At 42.2% G+C, this 12,990-nt stretch overlaps 1 protein-coding gene across 1 annotated transcript in view; it reads right to left on the bottom strand.

The window, feature by feature from the left end:
• Window positions 1-12,160, bottom strand: part of LOC112236350 (tumor necrosis factor receptor superfamily member 16-like) — a 56,398-nt gene extending 44,238 nt beyond the window's left edge. Inside the window, exons 1-2 of the mRNA XM_042317176.1 lie at window positions 11,603-12,160; window positions 6,533-6,695 (exon numbers count right to left, since the gene is read on the bottom strand). Of these exons, the coding sequence (XP_042173110.1) occupies window positions 6,533-6,695; window positions 11,603-11,641 (202 nt within the window). The 5' untranslated portion in view covers window positions 11,642-12,160. The remainder of the gene's footprint in view (window positions 1-6,532; window positions 6,696-11,602) is intronic.
• Between the last annotated feature and the right edge of the window lie 830 nt (window positions 12,161-12,990).

Raw genomic sequence — 12,990 nt, 5'->3', positions numbered from 1 at the left:
CTCCTCTAGATATCTAGCAGTATGATCCTCATGGTTCCTGTCAACCTGACCACCCTCCTCTAGATATCTAGCAGTATGATCCTCATGGTTCCTGTCAACCTGACCACCCTCCTCTATATATCTAGCAGTATGATCCTCATGGTTCCTGTCAACCTGACCACCCTCCTCTATATATCAAGCAGTATGATCCTCATGGTTCCTGTCAACCTGACCACCCTCCTCTATATATCTAGCAGTATGATCCTCATGGTTCCTGTCAACCTGACCACCCTCCTCTAGATATCTAGCAGTATGATCCTCATGGTTCCTCTCAACCTGACCACCCTCCTCTATATATCTAGCAGTATGATCCTCATGGTTCCTGTCAACCTGACCACCCTCCTCTAGATATCTAGCAGTATGATCCTCATGGTTCCTCTCAACCTGACCACCCTCCTCTAGATATCTAGCACTATGATCCTCATGGTTCCTCTCAACCTGACCACCCTCCTCTAGATATCTAGCAGTATGATCCTCATGGTTCCTGTCAACCTGACCACCCTCCTCTAGATATCTAGCAGTATGATCCTCATGCTTCCTCTCAACCTGACCACCCTCCTCTAGATATCTAGCAGTATGATCCTCATGGTTCCTCTCAACCTGACCGCCCTCCTCTAAATATCTAGCAGTATGATCCTCGTGGTTCCTCTCAACCTGACCACCCTCCTCTATATATCTAGCAGTATGATCCTCATGGTTCCTGTCAACCTGACCACCCTCCTCTATATATCTAGCAGTATGATCCTCATGGTTCCTGTCAACCTGACCACCCTCCTCTAGATATCTAGCAGTATGATCCTCATGGTTCCTCTCAACCTGACCACCCTCCTCTATATACAGTGCCTTGCGAAAGTATTCGGCCCCCTTGAACTTTGCGACCTTTTGCCACATTTCAGGCTTCAAACATAAAGATATAAAACTGTATTTTTTTGTGAAGAATCAACAACAAGTGGGACACAATCATGAAGTGGAACGACATTTATTGGATATTTCAAACTTTTTTAACAAATCAAAAACTGAAAAATTGGGCGTGCAAAATTATTCAGCCCCCTTAAGTTAATACTTTGTAGCGCCACCTTTTGCTGCGATTACAGCTGTAAGTCGCTTGGGGTATGTCTCTATCAGTTTTGCACATCGAGAGACTGAAATTTTTTTCCCATTCCTCCTTGCAAAACAGCTCGAGCTCAGTGAGGTTGGATGGAGAGCATTTGTGAACAGCAGTTTTCAGTTCTTTCCACAGATTCTCGATTGGATTCAGGTCTGGACTTTGACTTGGCCATTCTAACACCTGGATATGTTTATTTTTGAACCATTCCATTGTAGATTTTGCTTTATGTTTTGGATCATTGTCTTGTTGGAAGACAAATCTCCGTCCCAGTCTCAGGTCTTTTGTAGACTCCATCAGGTTTTCTTCCAGAATGGTCCTGTATTTGGCTCCATCCATCTTCCCATCAATTTTAACCATCTTCCCTGTCCCTGCTGAAGAAAAGCAGGCCCAAACCATGATGCTGCCACCACCATGTTTGACAGTGGGGATGGTGTGTTCAGGGTGATGAGCTGTGTTGCTTTTACGCCAAACATAACGTTTTGCATTGTTGCCAAAAAGTTCAATTTTGGTTTCATCTGACCAGAGCACCTTCTTCCACATGTTTGGTGTGTCTTCCAGGTGGCTTGTGGCAAACTTTAAACGACACTTTTTATGGATATCTTTAAGAAATGGCTTTCTTCTTGCCACTCTTCCATAAAGGCCATATTTGTGCAATATACGACTGATTGTTGTCCTATGGACAGAGTCTCCCACCTCAGCTGTAGATCTCTGCAGTTCATCCAGAGTGATCATGGGCCTCTTGGCTGCATCTCTGATCAGTCTTCTCCTTGTATGAGCTGAAAGTTTAGAGGGACGGCCAGGTCTTGGTAGATTTGCAGTGGTCTGATACTCCTTCCATTTCAATATTATCGCTTGCACAGTGCTCCTTGGGATGTTTAAAGCTTGGGAAATCTTTTTGTATCCAAATCCGGCTTTAAACTTCTTCACAACAGTATCTCGGACCTGCCTGGTGTGTTCCTTGTTCTTCATGATGCTCTCTGCGCTTTTAACGGACCTCTGAGACTATCACAGTGCAGGTGCATTTATACGGAGACTTGATTACACACAGGTGGATTGTATTTATCATCATTAGTCATTTAGGTCAACATTGGATCATTCAGAGATCCTCACTGAACTTCTGGAGAGAGTTTGCTGCACTGAAAGTAAAGGGGCTGAATAATTTTGCACACCCAATTTTTCAGTTTTTGATTTGTTAAAAAAGTTTGAAATATCCAATAAATGTCGTTCCACTTCATGATTGTGTCCCACTTGTTGTTGATTCTTCACAAAAAAATACAGTTTTATATCTTTATGTATGAAGCCTGAAATGTGGCAAAAGGTCGCAAAGTTCAAGGGGGGCGAATACTTTCGCAAGGCACTGTATCTAGCAGTATGATCCTCATGGTTCCTCTCAACCTGACCACCCTCCTCTAGATATCTAGCCATATGATCCTCATGGTTCCTGTCAACCTGACTGCCCTCCTCTAGATATCTAGCAGTATGATTCTGTCAGCAGTTAGTGATTGAAAGCTGATGGATGTAGTTTAAATGTGCCAATTCAGCCTGAGAAGGCTCCTCCTCTCACATCAAAGTGTTTCGTCCCCATTAGATTAGCATCATTAATAATGCAGGTCTGGACATCCTTAAGTTTCTCCTGTGTCCATCCTCTTTCATCTTCTCCATTGTCAGCACTATCCTGCTGTGTTCTTCTAGGGGACTGTGGCCAATGGCCATTTCCCCACTAATGTCAGACAGTTTTCCTTCCTTAACTCTTTTCTCTCTCTCTGCTATGCTAACATAACATACTGACCTTTCACTGGCTCTTGTTTCTCTGTAGGGCTATACGTTAAACGTTCTGAAACCTGCATGTCGGTTTCTATTTGTCTTTTAAAACTTGAAACATTTATTTAACAGTGTGTAATTATCGCCACGCTTCAGTGGTCTGCTTGGCTCGACCCCAAGGTTTACAACATCTGTTTAGGGTATTATTAACATTCCTATAATGCTATTATTAGGATGTTAAAAAGAGAAGTCATATCTGGTGACAGTTATGTGTTATCCCTCATTAGCTCACCTAGTGTTGTTCTGGGGTCAGTGGAGTCATGCAGTAGTTTCCACTGTAGGAGCCACAGAGGACTCTCAAACTAATTTCTACTAATTCCCCCATTACCCACTGATCCACAATCAGTCAGTCCTCTTTTACACACTCCATTGACTAAGGAAGCTGTGGTTCTCCTCTCTCTATGTCCTTCTCTGTCTCTCTCTCTTTCCCTCTCTCTCTCTCCAAATCCCCAACTGAACCCCATTCAGTCAGAGGACTTTCTAAACGCTTCATTGACTGGCCTTTTCTCTTTCCATCCCCACTGATCCCCAGTCAGTTTCAGCCCCCTTTGTGATGCTTCACTGAGAAGCAGCTCTGGATGTGCTGTGTCCCATGACAGGCAGAGAGAGAGAAAGTGGAAAGGACTGATAAATATTTTAGCGGTGCTGACGTTGGCAGGCGTCTAGACCTGAAAGGATAGGGCAATGAGGAGGGGAGGTGTTAGCAGGACAGGAAGAAGAGTATCCAGAGAGGAAGAAGAGGTAAATAAAGATGCACCCATATTTACCATGAAACAGGAAATGGATGCTCTGAATGTTTTTTCACCTTTTAAAATATTAATACCTGCGCTTTATGAAATACTGCTTCTATCTACGTATATAGCTTTTGTTATTCAGGTAAAGGTCCGTGTTTTCAGCCACTGACATCCATTTATAACACTCTCAGGCCCTATTTTTGTTAGTGTTTCAGGGATGCATCAGGCACAATAAGATTTTATTTGGACTAACAAAAATGGACAGGAAGAGAACAATTGTAAATTGACTCAAATTGTCACAAACTAATGCAATTCGGCTAAATTGTGGAATGTTTACTACATTATTGATACCATGTCTGTATCGTGGCTCACGATAATAGTTTTCTAGGGCTTCCCGAGTGCAGCGGTCTAAGGCACTGCATCTCAGTACTAGAGGTGGCACTACAGATCCGGATTCGATCCCGGGCTGTGTAGCAGCTGGCCAAGGCTGGGAGACCCATGAGGTGCGGCTGACTTCCGGGTTAAGCGAGCAGTGTGTCAAGAAGCAGTGCGGCTTGGTGGCGTCGTGTTTCGGAGGACGCATGGCTCTCGATCTTCACCTCCCCTGAGTCCGTACAGGAGTGGCAGCGATGGGACAACACTGACAACATTGTTTTCTGCATCCCTGTGTAGGATATGAAATGGGCGTGGCGCACTGGTATAATTAGTCTGTTTAACTGTGTAAAGATGCAGTCATATAACATCATGCAAGATGAATGAGCAGACCCTGCTCTTTGGTGCCTGATGCTCCCTCAGACCAGTTTTTGTCCCCGTTACAGCCGATGAGTCACATAAAGACTGGTAGGGAATGAGAGTGGAGCGCTCAGTAGTGGTTTATTATTTCCCATGAAAAGAAGTGACAGCATTTATACATTTTAATTTATAAATTAAGGACTCTGAGGGCAGGGTTCAGTCACACCTTAGAATACAAGTCCATATTAGGATGTCTCTGCTGCTTTTGCAGAGAAGCCAAGCGGCTCCAGTTTCCTGCTGTAATCCATCACTTTGTGTAATTTGCTGATAATAATGATGAATTAGTCTCCATTCCTCATCCCTCCTCTTCCATTTCCATTTCCCCTCCCTTCCCGTTGTTCTTTTACCTCTCCATGTACACTGTCTGGTTGGCTGTTCCCCAACTGACCAGCTGCTGTGGATGAGACTTTGATCTTAAACTGCCAAGCTCCAGGAATGTTTGGAGGTTACATTAAATAATATGTGCATACCATGTCTTTACACATTGTTGGGCAGCAGTTCACAGGCATCCCAGGCCAGTGTTGTGTCTGTGGGAGCTTGTTATGGTAATACTATATCAAGCAGCACACAGGCCATCTTCTGACTAAATTACTTAATTGATCTAATTTTAGACCTCGTCTGTTCTCTGTCCTGATCAAATTGTGTTGGAAGACACTGTCATTCCTGGGATTTGTAAAGTCCTTCTGCTCATCCACCACAACCATGCAGTGACCTTTGAGAACTACATTTGGACTTATATAAGTGCTGTAGAATCCAGCTGACTCTCTCTCTCTCTCTGGATTCTATTTCTATGCTATGCAGTGACCTATGAGAACCACACTTTAACTTCTACTATGCATCTTAACTACTGTAAAGGACATCAACAGAAAGAGAGTGAAAGAGAAAGAGAGGGAAAATGGTGAAACAAACCCTAAGATGAAGTGCATATGTATGTTTGCATAAAGGCTCTTCCTCTCTGTAGGACGTTGTAGCACAACATTGGCACCTCTCCCGTCCCGTTTTATCCTCCCTCTGAATCAGTGCTAATGGGTTCCAGCCAGTTGTAAGTGAACACATTTGGCCCCACTTACAGCCATCAAACCTGTTTCTAAAGAACACTTTGTTATTAAAGCAAGGACAGAAGGATTTTTTTTGTTATGTGCAAATTGGACAGTAACATTTTTGTTCATGCTTTTTTCTGTTTTGATTGGATGGTTTTAGACGGTGGGATATTAATGTGTAAATTGCCGTTGATGGTGTAAATGAGTGCATATAAGGTGAATTGTATAGTTCAGGGATTTTTCTGCCATTGAAATCATTGAGGTGGCTAAGTCCAAACAGTGTAAAAAAAAGTTTTAATATACTGTATATATACTTTTTAAAATACATTTTCGATAACAAGTTCAAACAGGTGCCATTAATACAGGTAACGAGTGGAGGACAGAGGAGCCTCTTAAAGAAGAAGTTACAGGTCTGTGAGAACCAGAAATCTTGCTTGTTTATAGGTGACCAAATACTTATTTTCCACCATAATTTGCAAATAAATAAATTAAATATCCTACAATGTGATTTTCTGGATTTTTTTTCTCATTTTGTCTGTCATAGTTGAAGTGTACCTATGAGGAAAATTACAGGCCTCTCTCATCTTTTTAAGTGGGAGAACTTGCACAATTGGTGGCTGACTAAATACTTTTTTGCCCCACTGTATATATTTCTTGATAACATAAACATTGAGAACTAACAATCCCCAAAATAAAAACTAGACAGTCAGGGAGAATTGAAAATTCTAAAAACAATGCATTTAGCATTATAGATATTGTTATTATGTTTGAGCAAAAGAACACAACATTAGCCATTCTTTACGCCGCCAAGATGGGGGCTTCTAAAATTATGACGTGCCGACGGGCCAACCGCGCCCACAACATAAGCCCCTTTTTGATCCCGAAGAAAACCTCTAGTTGTGCACCTGAAAATAGCTGTGTGTGCGTGCCTGTGTGCATGTGCATAATACAGTATGTCTGTATAGATGTGTACTTGTACATTTGAAGGATGAACTCACTGTCTAGGCACTGGGCGCAGACAGTCTGGTTGGCACCACACCTCCTCACCACCCCCTCTCCAGGTGGGCACACCTCGCAGCACTCTCCACCCTTGGTGTACTGGCCTGACTCACAGGGCACCTGCACCGCCCGCTCCGTCTTAGAAGCCACCAATGCCCCAACCTGGCACAGACAGAGGAACAGACAGAAGGGTGTTAGAGCAGAGGTCACCCATAATACTGGCTCATAGAGGGGAATGTTTTGAAGGCAAAAATGACAGCGAGGTGCGTATTACAATCATGTTCCTAATCTAACCTCGTATCATGATTCGCAATAAATTATTTTGTCTACATCTAAATCAGAGACAAATTCTTCTACAGAGCAGTACATTGTCCCATCCTCAGAGAGCCTTTAAAGGCACATAAAGGCAAGCCTCAATGTGCTCACCCATGACAGGTCCAAGTAACACATATAAGCATATGTGCCTAATGCACAACCTCATATTATTGCATGTTAGCACTTCAATATATCCTCCCCATACACACACACACACACCAATGCATGCACACACTCGTGCACACACACACATGCACACACACATACTACCCCCCAGAATTCCTGTTCCGATCATCCATGTCCAGCCCACTGCCCTTCACACTGAAGCTGTCAGTCTGCAGAGTGTTTACAAAGACTCCTGAACCCATTCATTTATAAGGAGAAAATCTACCTTTGTTTTTCTAATACTTGATTTGTGTTTTCTTCTCCATAGGGGTTACTCTCCTCCTTATTTATTCGCTTGTAGTGCAAATGTTAGTTGAATAATGCTGGCTGGAGCATACTGCAAGTCCAGGCGGGACTGTTTCGGGGAGTAAAGCATTTGAGGAGCTTAACTTTTTCTTTAAGGCCAAGACAAACGGAGCTGTCTACGGGGCTATTGGTCAGACTCAGTACTGTTGATGGAGGGCCTGGGAGAGTTAACGTCCTTGTTTTTCTCTCTAATTGCTAGGTGTGGTAAAAGAATGATTCCTCTCTGGAATTTGCATAACAAGTCCTCATATTGCGCAACTTAAAACTATAAATTCACACACGCACGCAAAGGCATACACACATGCTGCTTCCTGCTACACACAATCTTCTCTCTGTCTCTTTATTTCCAGTCTTTTTCTCACTGCCTCTCTCCACTCTCCCTCTCTTTCCCCTTCCCTGTCACTTCCTCTCTCTCACTCTGATATAAGTGCCAAACAGCTTCACAGGCACAAGACTAAAGCATGTTTTCATACATACAATACATTTAAATAAGGATAAAATAATGTGAGGCACATTCTGAAGTCATAATCATCAAAACCATTAGACTGAAACGCTTTAATGTTTAATGCCTCACATTTTACTAAGAAACACTGCTGGTCTCACTCTCACTGAGATGCCTTCTCTCTCTCTTTAACTGTCTCCCTCTCTCCCCCTCCCTCAGCCCCTGCTTTCATTCAGAAACAGATGCACTGAGAGCAGCCGCCAGCACAGCTCTCTCTCTCTCTCTCTCTCTCTGTCGATCGACTAATCCGCTCTGTACATTTCTCCCTCCCTCTCTTCCCTCTCTCTATCTGCTCTGTGTGTGTGTGTGTGTGTGTGTGTGTGTGTGTGTGTGTGTGTGTGTGTGTGTGTGTGTGTGTGTGTGTGTGTGTGTGTGTGTGTGTGTGTGTGTGTGTGTGTGTGTGTGTGTGTGTGTGTGTGTGTGTGTGTGTGCCCCCCCCCAGTGATATCCCCCACATAATCTCAAACCCTCTCAAGGGCGCAACTTTGGTTTTAGAAGTGGGGGGACATAACTATTTTATTACATTTTTATCCAGTCGGATAAACACTCCAAACAGTCTACCCGACTGCTTGGAGGCATCTGCATGGTCCTAAAGCACACCGTTGCCTCATTTTGTACCACAATCCAATGATAAAACTGAGGAGGACTAAAGAGCAATTTCAGAATCACCCCACTCTTGGCATGTCTCCCTCTGTTGGAGAATTGTCCAAAGCATTGTTAAACCACACATAAGCATATTTTCTTATCCTTACTAATTTATGCAAACCTTGGCTCAAAACCTCTGTTTTTATTTGAATATGGTCTTACACTATAATCACCAGGTCGGTGAATATGAACTTGGAATGCCGCCCAAACCCCCAAGTTTATCTGTATCTGTGTGCATCTTGTCAGTGAAATAAACTGGTAACTTACCAGCTTCACCTCTGATAAGGAGCCTGCTACTCTCAACATGATCTGAGTGACTGAAATGGTGCTGCATGGTCAATCTGACGTCTGCATTGGCCGTGCAGCATTTAGGGTGATATGGCCTCTGCAGAAGTCAGGGTATTCATACTTCTTGAGCTTAGCGGAGCAGCGCAGAACCGTTGTGAAGGAAGTTGTCAAGGAAGTGAGTTTGTGTTTATACAGGACCTCCTGACCTACAGTTGAAGTCAGAAGTTTACATGCACTCATGTTGGAGTCATTAAAACTCGTTTTCAACCACTCCACAAATGTCTTGTTAACAAACTATAGTTTTGTCAAGTCAGTTAGGACATCTACTTTGTGCATGACACACTTAATTTTTCCAACAATTGTTTACAGACAGATTATTTCACTTATAATTCACTGTATCATAATTCCAGTGGGTCAGAAGTTTACATACACTAAGTTGACTGTGCCTTTAAACAGCTTGGAAAAACACCATCCCAACCATGAAGCAAGGGGGTGGCAGCATCATGTTGTGGGGGTGCTTTGCTGCAGGAGGGACTGGTGCACTTCACAAAATAGATGGCATCATGAGGATGGAAAATTATGTGGATATATTGAAGAAACATCTCAAGACATCAGTCATGAAGTTAAAGCTTGGACGTAAATGGGTCTTCCAAATGGACAATGACCCCAAGCATAGTTCCAGAGTTGTGGCAAAATGGCTTAAGGACAGCAAAGTCAAGGTATTGGAGTGGCCATCATAAAGCCCTGACCTCAATCCTATAGAACATTTGTGGGCAGAACTGAAAAAGTGTGTGTGAGCAAGGAGGCCTACAAACCTGACTCAGTTACACCAGCTCTGTCAGGAGGAATGGGCCAAAATTCACCCAACTTATTATGGGAAGCTTGTGGAAGACTACCCAAAACGTTTGAACCAAGTTAAACAATTTAAAGGCAATGCTAACAAATACTAATTGAATGTATGTAAACTTCTGACCCACTGGGAATGTGATGAAAGAAATAAAAGCTGAAATATATCATTCTCTCTACTATTATTCTGACATTTAAAGTTCTTAAAATAAAGTGTTGATCCTAACTGACCTAAGACAGGGAATTTTAAATGTCAGGAATTGTGAAAAACTGAGTTTGAATGTATATGGCTAAGGTGTATGTAAACTTCCGACATCAACTGTACCTATCATGTCAGTGAGGAGCTATACGGAGCCCTCCGCATTGTCACAAAATTAGAGCCGCGCACAGCGACTCCCCTCCGTAGACTGCGCAATTGCATCACACCATCCATACGGAGCCTCCGACCACATTGTTGGATCAAGCATAAATTGGCTTTAAGTCTTTAACTCAAAAGTGTAGAATAAGGCAATGCCCTCACACACACACACACGCACACACACGCAAACACACACACACACACCAGGTCACATCCCCAGCCTTGAGATGCCTGCTTTGCACTCTCCCCGATTTCATAGTCAATTAGAGACTATTTCTGAATCTAATTCTACAAACATGCTCTATACTAACACAATGTTATAAAGAAGATGTGAAAACAGACTGCTCCTGAGTAATGTAGAGGGCTGTTCACATGGTGAGTGATTGAACAAGCCTTATTAGACCAGCAGGTCTTGAAATATCAGGAGGATTAGCCTATGAGAGCCACTCACCAAATAATAGCAAACAGTTTGTAATCATCCCCATCACCATTATCATTATCATCACCCAACTATCGAAAGTCCACACTCATGTCATGAATTCCTCAAAACTTTCTGAACTTCAGATAAGTCACTACCTCCACTTCAACAGAAGCCTACTTCCATAAAAAGAGAAAATATGGGTATTTTAGGATTTCATAACAGATTCATGCATAAAAACTGTTATTAGATCACGTATGGACTGAAATGTTAAGGGTTTGATCAGTCATCAGTAAATGGCACAGATCTGTTTCATATATGCATACTCAGTGTTGGGGAAGTTACTCTGAAAATATATTTTACCAAGCTACCAATTAATTCACACTGGAAGAAGTTAAACTGGGTATATGAGTGAAGTAGGCAATCATTTTCTTTTTTTCAGCATTAGACCTGCCTAATTCTCACTTGAAACGTTCGTTTTTTTGTTTCTTAGGCTAAATTACACATTCTGTTAACATATGACCTCAATTGCAATTTGTTATCTATGGCATTTCAGGTGCACATATAAACGTTTTTTAAGAACTAGTTTGGATGTGGTGAACTACTTTTTCAAAGTAACTTTAGATCAGTAAACTATATTTGTATTATGGGTAGCTTTAATGTAGCTGAACTTCTTCCAGTGTGAAGTAATTGGTAGCTTGGTAAACTATATTTTCTGAGTAGCTTCCCCAACACTGAGTATGCATATTTACCGATGACTGAGCAAGCCTTTCATTTCAGTCCGATGTGATCTTACCACAGTTTTAAATGGATGGACCTGCTATGAAATCCTACATTGTAAAAGGAACCATGGGCTATGGCACCTGCCTATGAAAACCATTCAGGATGGTTGTTCTATAAAGGATTCAGATGAAGAGCATGGGGAACTATAACTGTTATTATAAAACACACATTTGGGTTTATTATGCTTAGTTCTGAGATGTGTGTGTGTGTGGGGTAAACACCTTCCCTCCAGCAGCTCCTCAGATTAGTATCGTGACTAATGTGCCAGCATTAGATGGAGAAATACGAGGGACAGTGCAGGGATCCCCAGTCTAATACAACTACAGTGTTATAACGCAAAGTAATAAAATGCAAACAATGAACACATTTCTCCCATGCTACCTATTCAATCAAATGAAATATATATTTATGAAATCAGAGTTATAAATCATGCCACTACTCACCACTCCAAACAACATCACCAATGATAAGGTACCCGCCATGCTTCGGTTTCCTACAGTGTCATAAACAAATAGACTATACTAAATGGATACTGCAAAGGACCATACAGGACGAATTGTTCATTTTAATTCCAGTGGCAATTCTTTATCAATGAGTCCGCAGTGAATTCCACATGCTCTTCGCTGCGGTGCATCGTTCGAGACCTTTTGAGAGTAAGATGCGTCGCATTGGCAGGTCACTGGTGCGTGCGTGAAGCGTCCCGGCGCAGACTGACTGTACTGAGCGCTATCCAGCAGTGCACTGCGGAGGCAAGAGTCGTGCACGAACTGAAGAGAGGCACGTCCACTCCTTCCCGATTTACCCTGTGACTTCTGCAGTCGTCGACTTGCACGATCTACACCTGGTATCATCAACTAGATTCAGACGTGCGTCAATTTTTTCTTGAGTGGATGGTTGGGGGGCAAGAACATAGTTACAAATCATCTGTAGACTTCAAATTGACCGCATTAAGCCCAAACATATATAATATTTGACTAGCACATAATACTTCCAAACCTTGCTTGCATTTGTATATGGTAATGCGTGTCTATATTATGCATGGGAATACTTGGGAACAGATATTCCAAATTAAAACTTGGAGCTGATTTACATTGTTTTATGTCCAACAATGAAAATGCAACCAAACAAAAACACACAAAAACACCTGCAGTACAAATTCGTCACTCTGGCCACCAGTTGGGGGACCCTGATCTACACAGACAAGAGACAAGGATCAACTGGAGCCACTTTTCTGACACTTCATCTATATCTCGCTCTCTCTTTCTCTCTCTCTTCCTCTCTCTTTCTCTCTATCCCTCTCTCTCTTTCTCTCTATCGCTCTCTCTAGCTCTCTCTCCAAAGCGTTGCGTTGCATTGCATGTTGTTTGCCAAAGAAAGCATCCCCGGAAATCTACTTGAAATCTACTGGGTAGCTGCTTTTTTCACATGCATTTTCATTGACCATTTCTCATTTATGTGGTCTGTATTATTGCGTCAACTGTATATTAATGGTTGAATTTCAAGTGCTGGTGCACACCCCAAAAGTTGGTAGAGGTGCTGACCAATGGCGAGCAAACTATGTAAAAAAAGGAAATAAAAAAATAAGAGAGAGTCGCATACTCTATATACAAGCTCCCAGTAATGTACTGGGTAAACCACCAACGTTTTGGCATCACTGTGCCTTCTTCAGGGTCTGGTGTCAAGCACATCATCATTCTAGGCACAGCTTGATTCTTGCGCTTTCTACATGGTCACGTAGCCTACAATATTTACCTGCCGCACCCCCAAAAATTATATTTATATATATATATATATATATATATATATATATATATATATATATATATATATA

Source organism: Oncorhynchus tshawytscha, unplaced genomic scaffold, assembly GCF_018296145.1.
Source record: "Oncorhynchus tshawytscha isolate Ot180627B unplaced genomic scaffold, Otsh_v2.0 Un_contig_2487_pilon_pilon, whole genome shotgun sequence".
Lineage (NCBI taxonomy): Eukaryota > Metazoa > Chordata > Actinopteri > Salmoniformes > Salmonidae > Oncorhynchus > Oncorhynchus tshawytscha.
Note: the sequence above shows the minus strand (reverse complement) of the source record. Positions and strands in the feature narration are given on the sequence as shown.